General features: G+C 42.9%; 1 protein-coding gene across 1 annotated transcript in view; it reads left to right on the top strand.

Annotated features, from left to right (window-relative positions):
- Nucleotides 1–20,719, top strand: part of DAAM1 (dishevelled associated activator of morphogenesis 1) — a 184,419-nt gene that overhangs the window by 94,561 nt on the left and 69,139 nt on the right. Inside the window, exon 3 of the mRNA XM_010847767.1 lies at nucleotides 5,989–6,078. Coding sequence (XP_010846069.1) covers nucleotides 5,989–6,078 — 90 coding nt within the window. The remainder of the gene's footprint in view (nucleotides 1–5,988; nucleotides 6,079–20,719) is intronic.

The following is a 20,719-nucleotide window of genomic DNA, read 5'->3' as shown; positions in this document are numbered from 1 at the left end:
TTCTTCAGGGGATCTTCCTGACTCAGGAATCTAACCTGCATCTCTTATGTCTCCTGGGTTTGCAAGCAGGTTCTTTACCACTTGCAGCACCTGGAAAGCCCTGCTGCTGCTGCTGCTGCTAAGGCACTTCAGTCGTCTCCGACTCTATGCAACCCCATAGACAGCAGCCCACCAGGCTCCGCCGTCCCTGGGATTCTCCAGGCAAGAACACTGGAGTGGGTTGCCATTTCCTTCTCCAATGCATGAAAGTGAAAAGTGAAAGTGAAGTCGCTCAGTCGTGTCTGACTCTTATCGACCCCATGGACTGCAGCCCACCAGGCTCCTCCATCCATGGGATTTTCCAGGCAAGAGTACTGGTGTGGGTTGCCATTGCCTTCTCCATGGAAAGCCCTAGGATGACTAAAATTTTAAAGATATAGTACCAAATGTTTGTGAGGATGTGGAGTAACCCAAACTGCTATATGTTGCTGGTGGGATATAGAGTAAAATGGTACAACCAGTTTCTGAAGGTTAAAGTGCAAAAAACTTCAATGTATACCTTTGCCAAAACACGAAAATTGTTTACTCTGCGTACATGGGTGCTAAGTCGCTTCCGACTCTTTGCAACCCTATGGACTGTAGCCCACCAGGCTAAAATCTCTTATGTCTCCTGTACTGGCAGGCAAGTTCTTTACCATTAGTGCCACCATCTTACTGCAAAAAAAAAAAAAAAAAAGGAAGGGAGGATGGGTTTGAATTATTGAAATGCATTGATCTTTGCTATGTCCCATAATAACCCCTCTCCCTCCTTTTCAGATACCCACCTGCCCTCACCTTAGTTTTTTCTTCAGTCCAACTATATATCAGATATTGTTTTGGGTCCTGGCAACTAATGCAAAGATAAACAGAACAAATTTCATTCCTGCTGTCTGGAGATGAGTCTAGGAAGGGAGTCAGACATGCCACTGTGATTGTGATTAATGCAAGTGTGATAACTGCGGCAATGTGATTAATGCCAAAAGGTTAGTAGGAGAGCAGAGAGGGGTACCCCCACCCCCCAAGGTAAGTCAGGTAGGCTGCCTGGGGGACAACTGATCCCTTGTAAAAGCTTAGATAACTTGTAAAAGCTTAGATACCTTGTAAAAGCCAGAATACTGGAGTGGATAACCTTTCCCTTCTCTAAGGGGATCTTCCCAATCCAGGGATCGAACCCAGGTCTCCCGCATTGCAGGCGGATTCTTTACCAGCTGAGCCACAAGGGAAGCTCAAGAATACTATAGGGTAGCCTTTCCCTTCTCCAGAGGATCTTCCGACCCAGGAATCTAGCCAGGGGCAGATTCTTTACCAACTGAGCTATCAGGGAAACCCCCAAAGCTTAGATAAATGGGACTCATTCTTAGACATGGTGGGAAGGGCTGTTTGGAAAAAGGTTTCAGAAACGGGCAACTTGTGATCCCAAGTGCTGAAAGTTGGCTGCTGGGGGAGGAGGAGGAGGAGGTGAGGTGGGACAAGTCAGCAAAGGCCGTATCATGAAGGGCCCTACCTACCAGCTAAGGAATTTGGACTTTATCCTGAGAAGAAGAGGAATTGTTGAAGCCTTCTATCATCTTGTCTTCCTAACTGGAATCTAAATTCCATGCGATTGGGGTCTGTTATTCATCTTTGCGTCCTTTGTAATGTCTGGCCATGGTCCTGGAATGGGTAGGACATGGAGTAGGTGATGATTGATCTCTAAGGCTGTGTGATAGTCTCTTCCAATCTTGCAGGCTTGTTTCAAGCCATATTATTAAACCAGAGTGAGTCAGAGCAAAGAAACTTTTGGAATGGAGGGGTGGGGGTCTCATTACACTCTGGGCATTGTGCCTAGGCACTCCCAATTATTATTTAATCTATGTCACCCCTCCTCGCTCAGATTTGCCATTGACCTCTGATTGCTCTTATGATAAAGACCAACGTTCACAGTGGCCTGCCTGCAAGGCTGCTGTTTACTGTCTGTGATGCTTTTGACCTATTTAGTTTTTATTCATTTCTCAGGTCTCACCTCAATCTCAGCCTTCCCTGCCCCATGACTCCCTGTAGCAAATGGGCTCTGGCAGCTCAACTCTGTGTGCTCGTCCCTGGGATCCTGTGATTCTTTGATTTCTATTCTGCCCCTTCAAGCATATGAGCTCTGTAATACCTTTCTATTCCCTGCACCTAAAATGCCTAAATTTAGTGGATGCTTGAATTTTACGTAATCCATAACAGCCAGACCTGGAACTCAGGGGTATCTGACAACAAAGTCTCCTTCTTTGTGTAAATAGACACTCAGCAGGCCCAGTGGGCCGCCAGTGCAGCTCAAGGGTGTGTTTTTCCTACTGACGTCAGTGTCATGGTTCTCCCCACCTGTTGAATGATCAACAGAATGAACAGGCTAGTGGTTAAGGACATGGGATCTGGAACCAGACAGTCTAACCTCAAGTTCCTCCTCCACCATTTACTAGCTGTGTTACCTTGAACAGGCTATTGAATCTGTCTGATTCAGTTTCCTGGAAAGTGGGATACTACTACCCACTTTATAGGATTATTGTGAGGATAAACTAAATTAATCCATAAAAACATTGCTACTAAGCACACAGAAAGTGCTCAGTAATTGTTATGCTATGCTGTGCTAAGTCACTTCAGTCGTGTCCGACTCTGTGCGACCCCGTAGACGGCAGCCCACCAGGCTTCCCCATCCTTGGGATTCTCCAGGCAAGAACACTGGAGTGGGTTGCCATTTCCTTCTCCAATGCACGAAAGTGAAAAGTGAAAGTGAAGTCGCTCAGTCGTGTCCGAATTGTTAGCTGTTACCATTACCACTATCCATGTATTCCTTCCTGTAGTCTTACTGTAATCCCACATTACATCCAGAGGGCCTGTGTGTGTGCATGCTCAGTTGTGTCTTACTCTGTGTGACCCCATGGACTGTAGCCCGCCAGGCTCCTCTGTCCATGGGATTTCCCAGGCAAGAATACCCGAGTGGGTTGCCCTTTCCTCCTCTAGGGGATCCACCCGACCCAGGGATCAAACCTGCATCTCCTGCACTGGCAGGCAAATTCTTTACCCGGTGAGTCACCTGGGAAGCCTAGAGGGCCTATAGCAATTTTTAATTATTTTATGGAAATTCTCTCCTTGCATGAAGCCATCTGCTCTGAAGTTCTAATTCAACCATGTCTTCTCAATTCAAAATTGGTCATTTGTGTCTCAGCAGAAGTTTTCTAACTCTAACAGCAAAATATAGTAATATTAATACTTTTCGCTGTGAATTTCGAGGTTTTTAGGATTCACATGTTTCTTCACACCTCTGCTCAGATAGGAAAAACAGTAATGCAGTGTAGTAAAGGATACAATATTAATAGCACTGTTCTCTCGCAAATCAGGGCTTCCCATGTAGCTCAGCTGGTAAAGAATCCGCCTGCAATGTAGGAGATCCCAATCTGATTACTAGGTCAGGCAGATCCCCTGGAAAAGGGATAGGTTAGCCACGCCAGTATTCTTGAGTTTCTGTTGTGGCTCAGCTGGTAAAGAATCCATCTCCAATGCGGGAGACCTGGGTTCAGTCCCTGGTTTGGGAAGATTCCCCTGGAGAAGGGAATGGCTACCCACTCTTGTATTCTGGCCTGCTGAATTCCATGGATTGTATGGAGTCTCAAAGAGTCAGACATGACTGAGCGAGTTTCACTTTCACTTTTCTCTCACAAATTACAACCCTTTTCCCCAAACTAAGCACCGTATTATTGAGCTATTTGAATAACTGACCTGACTCCACAATCCCACCCCAAGAAAACCCTAATTGTTTGGGAAGTGCTTTATGTCGCCATATCCCCCTATTCATCAGTAGATGAGAACAGGTATAACTTACAGGAAATTAAAAAAGGAAGAAAGGGGAAAAAATAATTATTTCACATATGTATATAACAGTTGCATAACAAAATTTTAACATTTTTAACATGTTCCCTTATAATGGAATTTTCTGTAAATATTTTTTATTCCTTCCTTGGTTTTACATTGTTGAAATTCTTAACTAGTTTCTAGTGGTTAGTGTCTGAGTGTGTGTTTTAGTGACTTAACCGCTTACCTTGCTCCTAAAAGAAAATAGCATCTTTTTTAAAGATGAGAGAACTAACCACAGTACATTTGCCCCTCCCTGTGCCAGGCGTTACTACCTGAGTTGATGTTGCAAATCCTCACAGAGCCCTGAAATGACAGGCCCATCCTGGAGATGGGGAAACAGAGGCTTAATGAGAATTTTCCCAGGCAGCCGGCATGTATCAGACCTTGTGTGTCTAGGCCCTGGAGGTGCAGGGGTTAACAAGATCAGGGCAAAAGGGATAACGAGAAATAAGCCTGGCAATTAAGTTGGGGTTATAAATGGAAGACTTCAAAAGACTGGCTGAGGGATGTATAATTAATTTTGCAGGCAGTGTGGAACTAATGACATTTTGTACTTCCTCCCACTTTCTCAGTCCTCAACACTGGGCAATCAGTGATGTAAGGAACCTTCCAGGTGATTCCATTGCTCACTCAAGTCTGAGGACCACTGGCTAACGCGTCAGTGGTCATGATGTAGCAAGGATTGGAAGGGTGAGAAGGAACTGGGGGAGGCTGGTGCCAGAGCCAAGGCAGAGGTGATTAGGGCATAAGTTTGGGTGGCTTCACTGGAAACAAAACAAAGGGAACATGTGAGCTTTTCTCAAGGAAGTAATGATAGCACTTGATGATCCAGCAGAGGCAGAACTGTAAGATGGGAGCCCCACGAGTGGTAGAGCTGCATTATATGCCTCAGTTAGCTGAACCTTATTATTGTGCCTTAATTTATAGTAATTTAATATGTCTCACACCCATCAATCTCCCGCTCTTAACTAGATTCAACTTCCCTATAGGAATAAAATTGTACCAGGTGCTCAATACCAATAATAATGTTGACCATGGAATGAGTTATTAAATGCCAAGAACTGTTCCCTATGTACTTTATAGTCATTATCTCATTGTTGTTCATTAGTTATAGATGTTCATAAATTGCCTTCCCTCAGTGTTCAATCTAAGCTGCACACCACTATAAAATTAATGTTTCCAGACACTGATCTGAGAGACTGAGAGTCTGGGCTCAGGAGTCAGACAGCTCTAGGCTTAAACTCTAAGCCCCATCATTTACCAGGCATATATGGTCTTTGAGCAGGTTGCTTACCCAACCTTCTGCCAAAACTTCCCCCAGCTGTATTACAACAAGTATCATTAATACAAGGTGGGTGTGATCATGAGTGGAACTCAGGGTTATTATGAGAGCTAAACGAGAAAATGACTGCACAGTGCTTGACATTTGAAGTACTGAATAAATATTGGTGATACAGATGTCACTCCCTTTCTCAGAACCTTCACTGGCTCTTCTTGGTCAAGAAAATAAACTCCTTAATCTGGCCTTGAAGATTGTCCACAGAGTCACTCCTTACCTCCCAAAGCTTTTATCTGATGGTTCTTTGCATAAACCAGTGCTTCAGCTAAGCTGGTCAGTGTCCCCTAGATACTCTAATTCATTACCACATCCCAACCCGTGGTTTTCTTCTTCCGCTCGTCTCATCATGTCCCTCAGGGCCCATCCCAGTTGTCAGTTTTTGTAGGGCCATCCTTACCAGTCCTTCATCTGTAAAAATGAGTAAATCCTTCCAAACTCTGGAGCTTTAAAGACCTTTAATGTTCAATGGACCCTCTGTAGCAGTACACATTGGCCCAGGACAACTCTGTCCGTGCCCAGCCAGCTTTCCCCACCCTTCGGTAAGTGTAGGGCTGCACTGGGTGCCCAGCCCAAGGCCAGGGACCTGCTTTCTTAATGCTGGTAACAGACACTGGCACTTAGCAGCTTCTTGGTCTTTCCTAAGTTCATTTGAATATGTGTTGGCTTTGTTTTCTCACTCTGGTGATGCTGATAAAACTTCCCTTATAGGAATAACGGTTAATTTGTAAACTAATTATTATTATTTGTCTTCTCAGGATGAACTTGACCTCACAGACAAACACAGGGAAGCCATGTTTGCACTTCCAGCAGAGAAAAAATGGCAGATATACTGTAGCAAGAAAAAGGTAAGATATTCATGATGATTATGGTTAACTGGAAAATTATTATTGTTTTGATGCCCTTTGCGCTCCCATTTCACCACCAGACTTCAGGCAGTTCTTTATAATGTAAAAACCAGATTGAATGTGCCCAGTTGTGGCCTTAGCACTATATGTGGTAAAGGGCCGGCTCCTCGGATGTTGATTTTATCAACACTTCATTGTAACCCCCTCACCTCACACCATTATTCATAACCTTGTGTATGAGACCCCTAAATAACATCAGCTTACAGAAGGTTGACGTGTTTTTCCAAAACTTGCCCTTTACATGAAAGTGTGTATGTAGGCAGGTGAGGACCAGCATTGTGGTTTCACAGCTGCAGTTTTCCCCGCTCTCTGGGACTACCTTCAAACAACTTTCCATTTGGCCATCTCTAAGACGTGGCCTTGTCCTCGTGGTGTGAAGTGGCTGTCCATCCATTTCAGGTTCCAAACTGGGGCTGGAGGAAATGGGGAAGGCGCAGCTCCCCACCCCCGCTCTTAGGGCCACATCGGGAGTCCCAGACCTGAGTTCCTTCACATCCCACTGTTAGCTACATGGCCACACCCCCCTGCCAGGAATGCTGTCTTATTCTGGGTGGTCATCCGCATGTAAAAGCTGGGGATTCTGGTACCTTTGGAGGAGGAGAGAAAGGAATTCATGGGGTAGAGAAAGTACTTAACTCTCTTCCCTAGCCTCCGTGGCACTAGGCACCACCCGTGGACTGTATCTCCCACAGTAAAGCTCACCCTGCCATCTTTCAAACACAGTGGCACATTCTGCAACTGTTCTCTCACCCATTTTTGGAACCACTTGTGTTCATGGCCAGCTTTTGCCGCTTTCCTATCTGTTCTGGGGGAGACTTACATCAGGACAGGGAAGCAGAAAGGGCAGGGCTGGTTCCTAAGGGAAACGATACCTCTCCAACCAGAGTGGGTGCTGGATTACTCACCTCTGGAAGCAAAGAAACTGGAACAAGCTATAACAATCCAGTATCTTGAGAAGACGCAGTATGAGCCAGGGAAACCTTTCCTTAGTGGATTAGGATGCATTTGAGGACCTCCGTTTGCCCCCATGGTTCCCACCCCCGCACCACGCTGCCTTTGTAATTTTCATGCCCCCTCCTGGGAGCGTCTCTCCAGCAGTGAACCTTCCTGTATTCCCCTCGTGCCAGGCTTTATAACCCTTGTAACACCAGCATCTGATACCTGGAAGTGAAGGTATGATGAATGAACCACTGAGTTGTTGGGTTTATACCTACCTCTCAAACAAACTAAAGCACATTTGATTTTCCATGTGAGCTATTGTAATTGATAAAACTACATGTGGGATTTTGTTCCAGGGGTCTTTGCTGAGAGATGTGTCCAACTGTAGCCTCTGAAGATAACTTCTGAGCCACTTAGATCATGTCAAGCATTAAGGGTTCCTAATGCAGTGGTAACCAGTAAGATGTGTTTGTGAATGAATGTGTCCTCTTCTTTCTCTCCGTGAACATCTTACCAATGGGAAGACCTCTCTTCTGTCAAACTGATGGGTCATCGCTCAGGAAAGAGATTTTAAATGGAAAAAATTTTTAATGAAAATTAAAATGTGCTGGGTTCTGATAGTAATAATGTTGAATGGTCTTGAAAACAAGAGAACTTTTCAGGCAGCTGCCTTCAAAACCTGGCCCCTACAACTGAGAAAGAAAAATCCTTAAGTGCCTGAGTACACAGAGGACATTGTCTATTTTGGCTCAAACGAGCGCAGATTTTTTTCTCAAAATTAGGAAACAACGTGAAGTGGGATTGAGAATATGCATTAGAGGAGAGGAAGGGGCAGGAGAATGGGAGCAGCTTACCGAAGGGAAAGTTTTCTTCTTTCCCAGATTTTATTACACCCTTGACGGCAATTGAAAGTTAATCATGGAAACTACTGCCCCTTAGATTAGAAACGGCAAGCCCTGGAGGATAGAAACGACCTCGGCCTCACAGCTGCTGCTCATTTTTCAATTTCCTGGCCTATCAAATCCTCTTTCAGACCTTGTCTCCTATGTGCGTGGTGGGGTTGGCTTTTTGTAGGCGAGTGGATGTAGATGTGGCCACTGGCCTCGGAATCCCATTTCCTGACGGATGGGTTATCCCTGCGAGTACCTGGTCCAATTGTGCAGATCTTTGGGAAAGCAGTTTTCCGGTTAGCCTCATTCCAGCAGCTTGGATTCCCTTTATGACTTAGCAATAGTGTGACTGAGTGGAAAAGCCATCTTAACTCTTTGGGGAATCCCGGGAGTTTATAGATCTGCCTCACTTTAAAATGGCTTGACTGAGGATTTTATTGATTAGAGCTTCTCAGACTGTTAAAACTATGCTGTGCTTTGGGTCTACAACTAACCTTTTGGGACCCTGTAATAAATAGAGAAATAACACAATAAGAGAACACAAAACCCTTTGCAAGAAAAGGGCCCGATGCTTGGCCCTCTTCAGAGAACCTTGCCTCCTTCAAAATGGGTTGCCCATTCTCAGAAAGGAGCCCACGGTGGCCATCCTTACCACCAAGAACAGACTGTTTTCCTTGGACCATCTCTTGGGTATAGCCTTTTCAAATCAGACTTGTCACCAGCAAGCCTGACCACATCCATTTCTCAGGCCAAGGGAAAGCTACACCCTCATGGCCCCTTCAGACTTTCCATCTTTCAAGATTAGAACTCAGAGCATCATAGATGTTCTCACACATAGTGAAGCCATAGAGTAAGGGTCCATGAGCGCCAACAGAAACAGAGCTGGGGAAAAGCAGGCTTTCTGCATAAAAGTGCACAGCAGTTGTGGAGACAGACGGCACTGGGAACTGAAGATGGGGCCTGGCCTTCCTCGGCCAAGTGGCTCTTTTCCATCCAATAGAGACTTGAGTCCCAGCGGTGGCTATCTGCTTATCAAGCTCTGTGTTCATTTCTCAAACAGCTTTATCCGAGTCCTCTGGTTGAAAACCCATTTCCAGAGCCAAAATGAAAGCTGCAAAAGTGTTCCTGGGGCTAAAAGAATTGGAAAGAAATTAATTGGAATTTTGCCTAATTAAGTAATCCGGGGGGAGAGCAAGAGATGGATGTTGCGGCCTTGTTGAAAGTCCAAACAAATCTGTAAAAATGACTAGAGTGGTTTGGTCAGCCGTGGTTTGTCGTATGCAGCAGTCCACTGTCAAATTTTTTTAACTTTTACGAAAGGTCCAAGGAAAGGCTCTGTTGGTGGAGCTGGGGGTATTTTCAAATAGGAAATGTTTGTGGTTCTTATCTTTAAAGGTAATTCCCTTTTTAGTTCCAATCACAACATGCTCTTTTGTTTAAATGAGGTTTTTCCCAGTCTTCGTCCAGAAACTGCATCTGTTAACAATCTTTTGGATTTTAAACTGAAGCTTTTTAAACAATGAACCATCTGACCACGAAAGGCATCTGGCCATGCTGTATTTGCTTATTGTTAACATGATTTTTAAACCCTGGGAAAAGTAAGGAGTAGGTCTTCAGAGAGGAGAAACTAAGATGGTATACACACTGTATTATGGCAACAGCAGTCTTACCAGCCCAGGCAGAAATCTTTAGTCACACTTCTTCACAGGAGCAGCTGCAGTAGTTGTGTCACTTAACCAGTCCTTCACAGTGTCCAGAAAATGCTTTTTCCCTCTCCATGAGCTTCAGAGTCACAAAGTCAGTGGATGGAATTAGAAGCTGTGAGCTGTAGTAACATCAGATATTTGAGGCTAAGATCAGAATTTGATGACTGCACCTAATGTTTCCTCCATGCATTTCTGATCCCTAAGCCAAGGTTTAAGTAAATGGCTCTGGATTCTCCATATTACATTTCTGTATCTTTTGAGGTCTGCTTTGGAGAAGGTGAGTTTTTGTTGTGTTGCTGAGTTTGTTTGACTCTAGTTTAATTAAATCACTCAAGAACCTTGTCTAACTTGGCTGCAGTTGAGCCTTTCAGCTTTGTTGGAAGTGCTGATCTGGTGCTAGGCATGTTCAGAAGACATCAAGGAAAAGTGGCTGAGAATTCTCCTGGTACCTTTCATTCACTTCCTTTATTTGGTTTGCATATCCTTATTGGATCACTTCCCCAGTCTGCTCCACAAGAAGGAATTCTCCTTTACCACATACACAAAAAAAGCAATGCATTGTGAATGGTCATAAGGATCTTTCAGATGCATTCAGAGCACAAGGAGGAAGTGGAAAACAGGGATTTAAGGGAACATATGCTAGTAGTGGAATTAAAGACAAAGGAACCATCAGTATTCTACAGGACTGTCAAACAAATCAGCTGTACAGCAAGGAAGTGGAATGTTGATATGTTAATGGTCTGGTTGTTCCCAGTCTCCTGATGGAAAGCAAAGAGGGATAAGTTAGGTCTCCTCTTCTCTGGAGAAGGAAATGGTAACCCACTCCAGTATTCTTGCCTGGAGAATCCCATGGACAGAGGAGCCTGACGGGCTACAGTCCATGGGGTCCCAAAGTTGGACACAACTGAGCGACTAACATGGTCCTTCTTTACCGTAATTATTTGAATATTCAGTAGAATGAGCCTTAGGTTTTCAGGTGCCCACTTTGCTAGATGTCGGAGATTTGGGAGAGAGGGAAAACTAGGTATCTGTAACTGTTTCTGGACTTCTTTAGAAATACCTGGTTTGGTCTCCTACCATTGAGTTTTCACCCTGATAATGGATTCCAGCTGGGCTTTGTGCTCCTAAGTGCTAAGAGGTTACAGAATGTGGCAGACTTAAAAATGATCAGAAATAAGACTGGCCTGTCTTTCCTGACTCTGCTTCTCTGAGAATACTTGAGGGAAGCACAGTAACTGGAGGAGAGTGGGTATCACTAGGTTCTGAAACTCCCTGCCTTGTTTACATATTCCCGGGCTGTGGGAGGTGAGGATGCGTGTTTAATCTCAGACTGAAGCAGTGAAGAAGCAACAAGCTTTGCAGATCTGGTGTTTCAGCCAATGAAGCAGTGCAGTTGGCAAAGGGCTAGTTGGTTTGTGTATCACCCTGATGTGTACTGAGTATCTGGGGCAGAATATAGGCTAGATGCTGAAGGTGATTAAACAAGTCAGATTTCCTTGCTGGAGTGGATGGTCCAGGTGGAAGCAGATGAAATCAAATAACTGCCAGGTCTTTCCGTAAGCTCCATTCTAAGGTAAGCAGACTCTAGGGCACAGAGGAAGGAGCCTCCAAGCCTTGGGTGTTCGTGTGTGATGGAGACACAGGTCCTTCATCACCGTGACCACTTCCAGGGCTATGCCAGCAAGGGAGCTGATGTCATGCTTTCATCCCGTCATCTGGAATGGGCTCCTTTTCCAACAGCTGAGCTATGTTCACACACACTGTACAGTTTCCCTCTTCACTTGTACTTTGTTCTTTGTCCATTCTGCCAGTGCCTAAAAGGTCAAGTTTGACTGTTGGGTAATCTGATCTTTACTAAACACAGTTTCTAGAGCTTGTTAGGAAATCAATGGAGAGGCTTAAACTTTAGAAAAATGAAGACACTGAGGGGAAGATTGAAGTAACTGAGGTTTATTCAACCCAGAGAGGTCAGGTGAAAACACCAACTCAGGCTATTCACGCAGTGTCCATAGCAGTGAAACTGTGGTGTCTGTCACAATATGGCCAGTTCTAGTTGGTAAAGAGCAGCTGCCTCAAGCCCTCCCAATAAAAACTCTCCTGACAATCTGACCTTCCCCGGAAGGGCCAGTCTTCCTTCATGATTCAGGGACTCGAGGGCTAACTCCTGGCAAGACAGGTAGGGGACAGCAGGACTCTGTTCCCACATTGTATTATTAGTTCCAATTCACTGATACCCAGGTTATACTGTTAATAAATGTTTTGAACATTGACCTAAGTATGAGATGCTGATAGATCTAAAGATGGTGGCCAAAATAATTTGATAATATGTATCCAGAGCCTGGAACATGCATCTTCCAGGAGTTGATCTCATGGAAGTGATGAAAGATACACCAAGAACTATGTCTGGGGTGTTCTTTGCAGTGTTGTCTCTGAAAGCCAGTGATGGTCAACAACTTAGAGGGGGATGATTATATTATAGGATGAAACCATAACAGTATCTTGCTGCCACTGAAAAGTCATGCTTTCAAAGAAATTTTGAAGACCTGGGAAATTGCTCAGGATGAAATGAAGGTTTAACAAGAGAAATAAAACTGTAATTGGTACCATCAAAAATATGCAAAAGAAATTTTCTATATCTATAGAAGTAGACAGAAACTGTTGTTTGGTGGGATTGTGGGTGGTTAATTTTGATTTATTTATTTCTTTATACAAATATTTCCCAAATGTACCAATAGTCATTATTCTCACTCCTACCTTGGGATAAGGTTTTTTTGTTTGTTTGTTTGTTTTTTTGATGGTAAAAATAGAATTGCTCTTTTTAAAAAACATGTATAGTATAGTTTGTCAGGTTTCAGTCAGAAAAGCAAGGCTGCTGAGGGAAACACATGCTGAGGGAAATCACATGCAAAGAGATTAACCCTTAATGTAATCACAGAAACTAGCTAAGCACTTCCTGTAAAGCTGCTGTCTTTGCTTCTAATGCTGGAGCTTTATGTCCTTGAGCAGGCAATTGGGAGGGCGGGTGAGTGTAAAGAGAGGGGAACAAGGACAGGCTGGAGTCCACAGGGACAGACTGACTCATGAGGCAGGTCCCACTGGCTGACCCTGGACTGGGTGTCCTGCAGAAGCCTGAGCCATTAGTCATGGAGTTCAACACCCACATGCACGTGCGCACACATACAAACAAACACACATCCCTGGCCAAGGAGAGGCTGGAGGAGGATCCGGGAAAGGTGGAGCAGTTGTATACCTGCCTACTGATTCCCACCAATGAGGTGAGCCAGCTGATAAAGGACAGTGCCTATAAACTACAAAATGGCTGCTGCTTCACTGCCACCCTGCACATCTCCCCATAAGAGTCTCTTGTGGCTTGCCCTCCCTGAAACCTGTAGGCAGTTGGCTCAGTCCAGCACAACTGAGCGACTTCACTCTCACTTTTCACTTTCCTGCATTGGAGAAAGAAATGGCAGCCCACTCCAGTGTTCTTGCCTGGAGAATCCCAGGGACAGGGGAGCCTGATGGGCTGTTGTCTATGGGGTCGTGCAGAGTCGGACACGACTGAAGTGACTTAGCAGCAGCAGCAGACAACTTGAACATTGCAAAGCCACTTCATATTTCTCTTTGAAATTAGGAGGAAAAATAAATATCATTTAAAATATAACTAGTGCTTGTGTTGTCAAGACAACTCTGGCATTTTTTTTTTTTTTCTTTAGCTCAGGGGCCCTTTATTTACTCTTCCTTGGGAGGATTAAAACAAAGGTGAATCTGTAAATCACCCAGAATTTTTCAATACCATTTATCTCTTTTAGCAGTGACTGAAAGCATGGTGATTTTTGGTCCTGATGAGATGGCCTCAGCTTTCTGCTGAAGGGAAACTGTTTCTCATGGCCCTTTCTCCCCTAAGTAGCATAATCTCATAGCCAATGCCCCATTTTCTGTCTTTATTTTCTTTTTGTTACAAAAGCCAGTGCTATCAAAATGAGCACCAGTTTTCAGAATTGGAGTCCAAAATTCATGGAGTCTCCATCTCTGGCAGCCCTTAAACCAAAGTTGTATCCCTGTCAAAGGCAGGTGGTTCACGAGGATTTACTTATCTCCTCTTCCTATAATCTTTGTCTAATAATATCATTTGGGTGCCATTTTTCCTCGTTACCAGTTCTATCATTCCAGCTGTGCCTGCTACCACTCCTGCTGTGGGGTGTCCAGATGGTCCTGAATGCATAGTTTGTGTTGTCATTAACATTGACTCAGCTCAGTGAAGAAGTGGAGAACAAGCTTGACCATAGAATGAACCAAAGCATATCTATCTTTCTTCTTTGGTACTTGGGGAAGTGAGTGAACAGTTTCTGGATTCTTCTGTTGGGGTGTAGCCCTCCAGTTCTGTAGAGTTCTCTGTTTTTCAGTCTAGAGGTACTACCAGTGAGAGGACTCCCCGCCTCCCTTGGGGTGGATTGGCTCCAACAGTTTTTCCATTAATGGATCTGCCTGAAGGTTTCCTAAATTTTGTCCCTCACAGTTGTTCTAAACTTCAGCATAGTGTGACTGACTTTCTTTTTTCCATCATAAATAGAAGCCAAGTAATAACTGTAAGAAAGACTTTGCATAGTTAAAGTCCATCTAAAGGGTAATCTGAGAAGGCAGGGTACCCCACTTATTAGCTAGCTGTGTGACTTGGGGCATATTTCTTAACAGCTCATTTCTCTCTTCTCTATACAATGAGGTCAAATTCATAAAATTGTTGTGAAAATTGAGAAAATACGATTTTGAAGTTGTCAGAGAACTTGGGGTGTGGCGATGTTAATGTTATCACTGATAATGTCAGTGATGGTGACAGTAATTGAAATAATGGTGTGGACTGAGTTTCTGTTCGTTCACACTCATGCTAGCCAGGGATTCAGATTCATATTCATAAATAATGATACCTGGGTTTCTTAGAACAGCACCTCTCCCTTAGTCTCTCACAGGACATTTCAAGGTGGAGATAGTAAGGTAGGAGGGTGCATTGTGAAGATAAGGGAAGAGACCAAGAAAGTCTTTATTGTGAGTGTCAGAAATTGTTAAAGAGGGTCCCCATTTAATTAAGAAGTTCTAGGGATTTTTTGCCTTACTGATCAGTGGGGCTGTCCCTTAACTTCTGAGTAGAACCCTGAATCTGATTTCAGGAGCATCCTTAATTTATGTCTTGGATGATGGAGGTGAAAAGGAAGTCAAATTCCACTCCACTTCCTTCTTACTTTCACCCACATGCCACTGCAGCACTCAGTCCCTGCTGACCTTGGGTAACCAGTGGAGATGCTCACATCATTGGGCTTGCCTGGCAAGCAGTTGTGAACACTACTTAAACTCTGGAGAGTGGGCATGTATGTGCGTCAAGCTGTGTTGTTAAATAGAATTAAGCTTCCTTCTTTGTGGCCTAGGAAAGGCAAGTGGTTAGTAAATATCTTCAGTTTTCAACATAAAACAATTAAAGAATATTTTTAGATGACAACATTGCAACTGTTATTTTTGCAATGGAAGAAAGTCCCTTAGTAGTACACAACATCAAGAGGTTCCATTAAACGAGTCAATATTCACAAATGAGTAACTTATTAGGTCAAAATGAACTGGATTTACAAGTTCTCTGCTCAGCAGCAAAATTGGTTCAAAGTTGCAGCGTTATAATCTAATAGTGTGTTCTAGCTGTATGATTTCTGAAACTAAGGTAATAAAACAAAATGTCAGTGTTGAGGAAATAATAAAAGAATGTTTCAACAAAGTAGCAGATACCGTTACTATTAGGAGTCTTTTTACTGAAGTATAGTTGATGTGTAATACTGCAGAAGTTACAAGTGTACAATGTAGTGATTCAGAATTCTCAAAGGTTATACTCCATTTATAGTTATTATAAAATATTGGCTGTATTCCCTGGGACATACAGTGTATCCTTGTGATTTATTGCATACATAGTAGTTTGTACCTCTAAATCTCCTCCCAGCCTGGTCCCTATCCCTTCCCTCTCCCCACTGGTAACCACTAGTTTGTTTTGTGTATCTGTGAGTTTGCTTCTTTTTTGTTATATTTACTAGTTTGTTGTGTTTTTTAGATTCCACATGTAAGTGATACCATACAGTATTTGTCTTTCTCTGTCTGACTTATTTCACTTTAGCGTAATGCCCTGCAAGTTCTATCCATGTTGTTGCAAATGGCAAATTTTCATTATTTTTTATGAATGAGTAGTATTCTGTTGTGTGTATACCACATCTTCTTTATCTGTTCATCTGTTGATGGACACTTGGGTTGTTTCCATATCTTAGAAATTATAAATAATGTTGCCATGAGCATTGAGGTGCGTGTATCTTTTCGAATTAGTGTGTTTGGTTCTTTTGGATATATCCCCAAGAATGGAGTTGCTGGCTGATATGGTAGTTCTATTTTTAGTGTTTTGAGAAGCCTCCATGCTGTTTTCCACAATGGCTGTTACTGTTAGAAGTCTTAAACTTAATTACCAGGGTGGAGTTTCTGGCTTCCAATAAATTGACATTCTCTAAAATTTCTAAAAAATGAAAACTAGCAAACTTCTAATAACTTTCTCCTCAGTCGTGTGATAAACTAGTTTATCCTGGTTGATTATTCTTGTGTGTGTGTGAAATGTTTTTATATGCAAAAACATGTATAATATAATAAATACCTGCATTTAACAAATGCTAACATTTTTTAATACCATGGATTTTTAAGAAAGAAATAAAACATGGTAAACATTGTTGAAACCCAAAGGTGACCTCTATTCTGAAGGTGATATGTTTTCCTTTGTGCATATATATATTTCTTTCTCTGAATGTATATATCCATTAACAATATATGGTATGTCTTCATTTTAACTGCCATATAATGTTTCATTATATGAACATGCTGCAGCTTAATTATTTTTATCCCTCTTTGAATAATATTTGTTTCCAAGTTTTCATTATTTAAAAAGAAAATGGCAGCAAATATCCTTATGTATATGTTCAAAAATTTCCCTAGGGTAGGCACCTAGACATGTAATTACTGTGTTGTTTGATTTGAACATTTTCACCTTAATTGCTCTCTAAGGTGCTTGTAATAGTTTCTACCTGCAGCAAATTAGTCATCAACCATCCAAGGGCTTGGTATTGCTGGAGGGGGTGGAACTAGTGTCTGTATGCCCTGATCAATCACTTTACATAAGTTTGAATGTTTTGGGTACAAGATACTGTCATTAAAGTTCTTCAGTTTTCTCTCCTAGAGCTTAGCAAATCAAATTAAAGTACAAATTCCTGGAGTAGAAAGTAAACATTTCATTTAAAAAAGAAAAACTCAAAGTTTAGAGAATGAAAGCATTCCACTCAAATAGCCATAAAGCTGGACCAAAGTACAAAATGTTACAAGTACCTAAAAATGGCCTATTCCCTCAGCATTCTGTTTATTTGGTTTGACTACAAAGGAAACCACTCTGTGTGTGGTTCAGTCTTCCTCTCCTCTAGACCTCTTTGCACCCTCAGGTCCAGACCCAGGGAAGCTGTGTTTCCATCTTTAGCCAGCTTTTGACTGATATATGCCATCATCAAGCACAGGAAGTTCCTCTGAGGCCTCCGCCAGTTCCCTGGCGGGTGACTGAAGTGCAGGTGCAAAACCAGCATGTCTGCACAAACAGGCACAGTGGCTGGAAAAGCACACAACGGGTCTATTTCTTTTCTTCTAACCAGAGCACCCTTTTCTGGGACATCTCTCTATACAAATTATAAAAGCCTCTCCCCTTTCTTGTACTCCACAATTCCTTCAGATACTGAGAAATTGCGATGGGTAACTCGATGCTTGTCTATCCTCCTGCCTACAGTCTGAGGTGGTTTCCATGTACAAGTAAGTCAGTTCTCGGGCTTGGAGATTGCTGGTCTATGATTCTTCACTCTGCTTTGTCCTTTGCAGCCTTGTGAAAACAGTGGATATGTATCTGCTCTGTGGATACCATCTCTGTCTTGTGCCTCCTCCTACTTGCATTTCTTCAGTGAGGAACACCCTTCATGCAAGGCCTTGCTTCCCCTCTAATTAGAGAACACCAGGGTGGTAGACAGAGGGAGAGAATGACCCTGTGTTTAGCATTCACTTACCGTCTTTCAAACAACAGTGAAAATAAATAGGCAACATATAGCTGAGACAAAGTAAGGTATCTTGGTTGGACAAACCAATTAACATGGAGTCATGGGGAGTGTGGGGGTTGTGTGTCCTGTGGAGCTCTATTTTCCCCTCTGGAACGGGGGCTAGAGAAGCAAGCCCCACGGCTTTCACTCTGTACTTGTCACTCACGCCTGCATCTGTGCTGTGCTGTGCAAAGAACGCTCTTACTTCTGGTCCAGTGGAAGAGACTTGGAGCTGTGGGTTTGGATGGAGATCTTGGGAGAGCAGTTGTTCTCAGCTACCAGAGAGCAGCTAACTTTGGCTTCCAAATCTCAATTGTTAAGCAGATTCCTTTTGACAGCTCAGCTGCAGGACGAATTCCATCATGTGTTGATTGCAGAGTTTGGAATACATGACAGTCTTGGAGCTCTCACTCTTTGTCATAGAATACTTGTCAACAGTGCCATTGTGGAACCAGGGTTCTAAATGCAACTCTGTGAGACCCTTTGAGCCCCTTGCCTCTGTGTTGGAGCACATAGGCATTGGTCCATTGCATTTCCAAAATTCTGCAATCTGCAGGTATAGAATTGCACCCTGAATGAGTGTTCTCAGCAATCACTGCATCTCTGGAAAAGAGTATCGCTATATCTCACACATGAGAATCCAGAACTAGCCTCCTGTTCTGGTTATCACCAGCCCAGGGACATGTAGCTCATGAGACAGTCCAGACCAACATACCTCCTCTGTGTCAGTTTTCCTCTGGACTGTGGCTTCCTTCCCTGGTTAATGGAATTCACTGTGAATAACTCCAAGCAGAGATGGCAAAAAGATTTATCTTAATTACCAACTGTATAAACAACGAGGGATTGAAGCCCAGAGGGCTTTGAGAAGCATTTGGAGGTTATAAATAACCTCAATACGAATAGTGTGGTAATTGATGAGCACTGTCTGCCATGACACATGATGGGAGAATGTAGCATGTGTAATAGTTATATATCCTTCTTGCTCTTGAAGGATCCTGTTATGCCTAGATTATGGTTGTACATAAGTGTCACCTACCATGCTTCTTTCCCTTGGGTCTCTCCCTGGTTTGCTTCAGATTCTCTAGGTCCTATGACACTTACTTCCATAAAACACCACCCCAAGTCAGCCTGACTTCACCAGCTCTAGGAGACAGGTTTAGGAAAGACATCAGTAGAAGAAAGTACCAACTTTGGATGAGAGATCAAAGAAGGAAAAAAAAGCCACTTTACTTGAGTTTTTCCTGTGTGTGTGTGTGTGTGTGTGTGTATATATATTATTTTTTTTCATTCTTTTAGCTAATAGCTCTAGCACACCTAATGTTATTGAATCCATGTTATGGTTGGTGCATTTCAGAGCTTCTTCCCCTTGAGAAGTAGGAATAAGTTTTGAGCTCCCAGTGTAAGTTAGAATGTGCCTCTAGTAACTTCTTTGTGGGGTTCTCCAGATTCTTACACTCCAGAAACTGAGTAATGTGTGGAACAAGAAACAGGTCGCAGTAGAAAGCCTACTGAAGAATACCAACTTTAAGTTAGTGTCTTAAATTCTCTTGTTAATCTTCAGTGCACTGTGGAACAGCATTGACTGGAGCAGCCTTAGGATGCCATCCTTTCATCTATCCCCATATGTAAGGAAAGGCGGTTTATGTTTCCTCAGTTTCTAAGCTCCGTTTGCCCACATCCTCACATGTAGGCATTTCTGAGATGGTGACATCTTCCGATGGATGCCTTTCTCTTTCTTTGCCAAAATTGCTGTTATTAATTCAGTTGTATTCTGAATTAAAGAGTCAGTGATGACTTAAAACCAGAAATACAGTTATGACTCTCCTTGCAGGGGACAGTTAACCCTGCCGTAGCATTTCTCACAGGCATCCTGAGAATGCTTCCCTTAATGGAACATGCCTCTCTGGGCTCACTGTTTCCCCCAATTCTCTTCATAGTTTAATTACTATTTTCCAAAGTCCTCTCTTTATGGTCTCGTGTTAAGTGTTATACTGCAAATCATAAACACACTTTGATTGTTTTCCCAAGAGCAGGTTACAGAACATCAAAACCTGCTTTCCAGCATTCTGAAAGGCGGGTCTGGTAGCAAATCTGGCAGCAAGATGTGAGGCAACAAAGGCCACTGACACCACTGGTTGGATTTCCACATGCATGAGGGCCCAGTGGTGTGTGTCCAAACATGTCGACTCACCAACCAGCTGGACTGAGTCGTACCTGGGTCTATAGCACTCGCAGGTGAAATGTGGGTCAAAGACTCTGCTCTTCACAGGTTACATAGAAGTAATTTGCTTTAAGTCATTGCACACCTTTGTGTCATAGGCAGCAGGGAAATGTGTCATTTCTGAAAATAATAATCGGAGCCTTTTTCTTTTTCTATGCCATGAAAATGAAGGGAAATTGTCATCTAAAATTGGCTTCAGATGTTCGATTTACACTGATTGAGATGTTTAGGTTTCAGTCAGTTTCCATGCCATGAAGTACTTTGCCAAAAAAGTGACTTGTTAAAATAAATGAAATAAATATCTCGTAGTTTGGAAAATGGGCTGTAAAGTCTCAGCTTCTAGTTCTTGAGGATTGTGGCTATTTTCTCAGCTATATTAGCACACGAAGTGCATTTTCCCTAAGGATCCTGTAGCATGTGACTTGTAAGATTTCAGTTCTGTAAGGTCAGCCAAGACTTTTTCAGGAAAGAAGAGGGTGTTGGAACAGATTGGGCCCCTGAGTTGTTTAAGAAATGCAGCTGGTCTCCTTACTGTTGAAGTCACACTGTTACTCTTTGTTTCATCGCCGCTGTTCCCACAGAGAGACTAGACGTCTTTAAAGTGGCACTCTTAATTTTGGAGAGAATAAAAGTGATAGCTGGCTGAGAAGTAGCACAAGCCTGATTTTTTTTTTTTTTTTTTTGAATAGT

The sequence above is a fragment of the Bison bison genome, unplaced genomic scaffold (genome assembly GCF_000754665.1).
Source record: "Bison bison bison isolate TAMUID 2011002044 unplaced genomic scaffold, Bison_UMD1.0 scf7180017864254, whole genome shotgun sequence".
NCBI lineage: Eukaryota > Metazoa > Chordata > Mammalia > Artiodactyla > Bovidae > Bison > Bison bison.
This window is presented reverse-complemented; position numbering and strand designations above follow the sequence as displayed.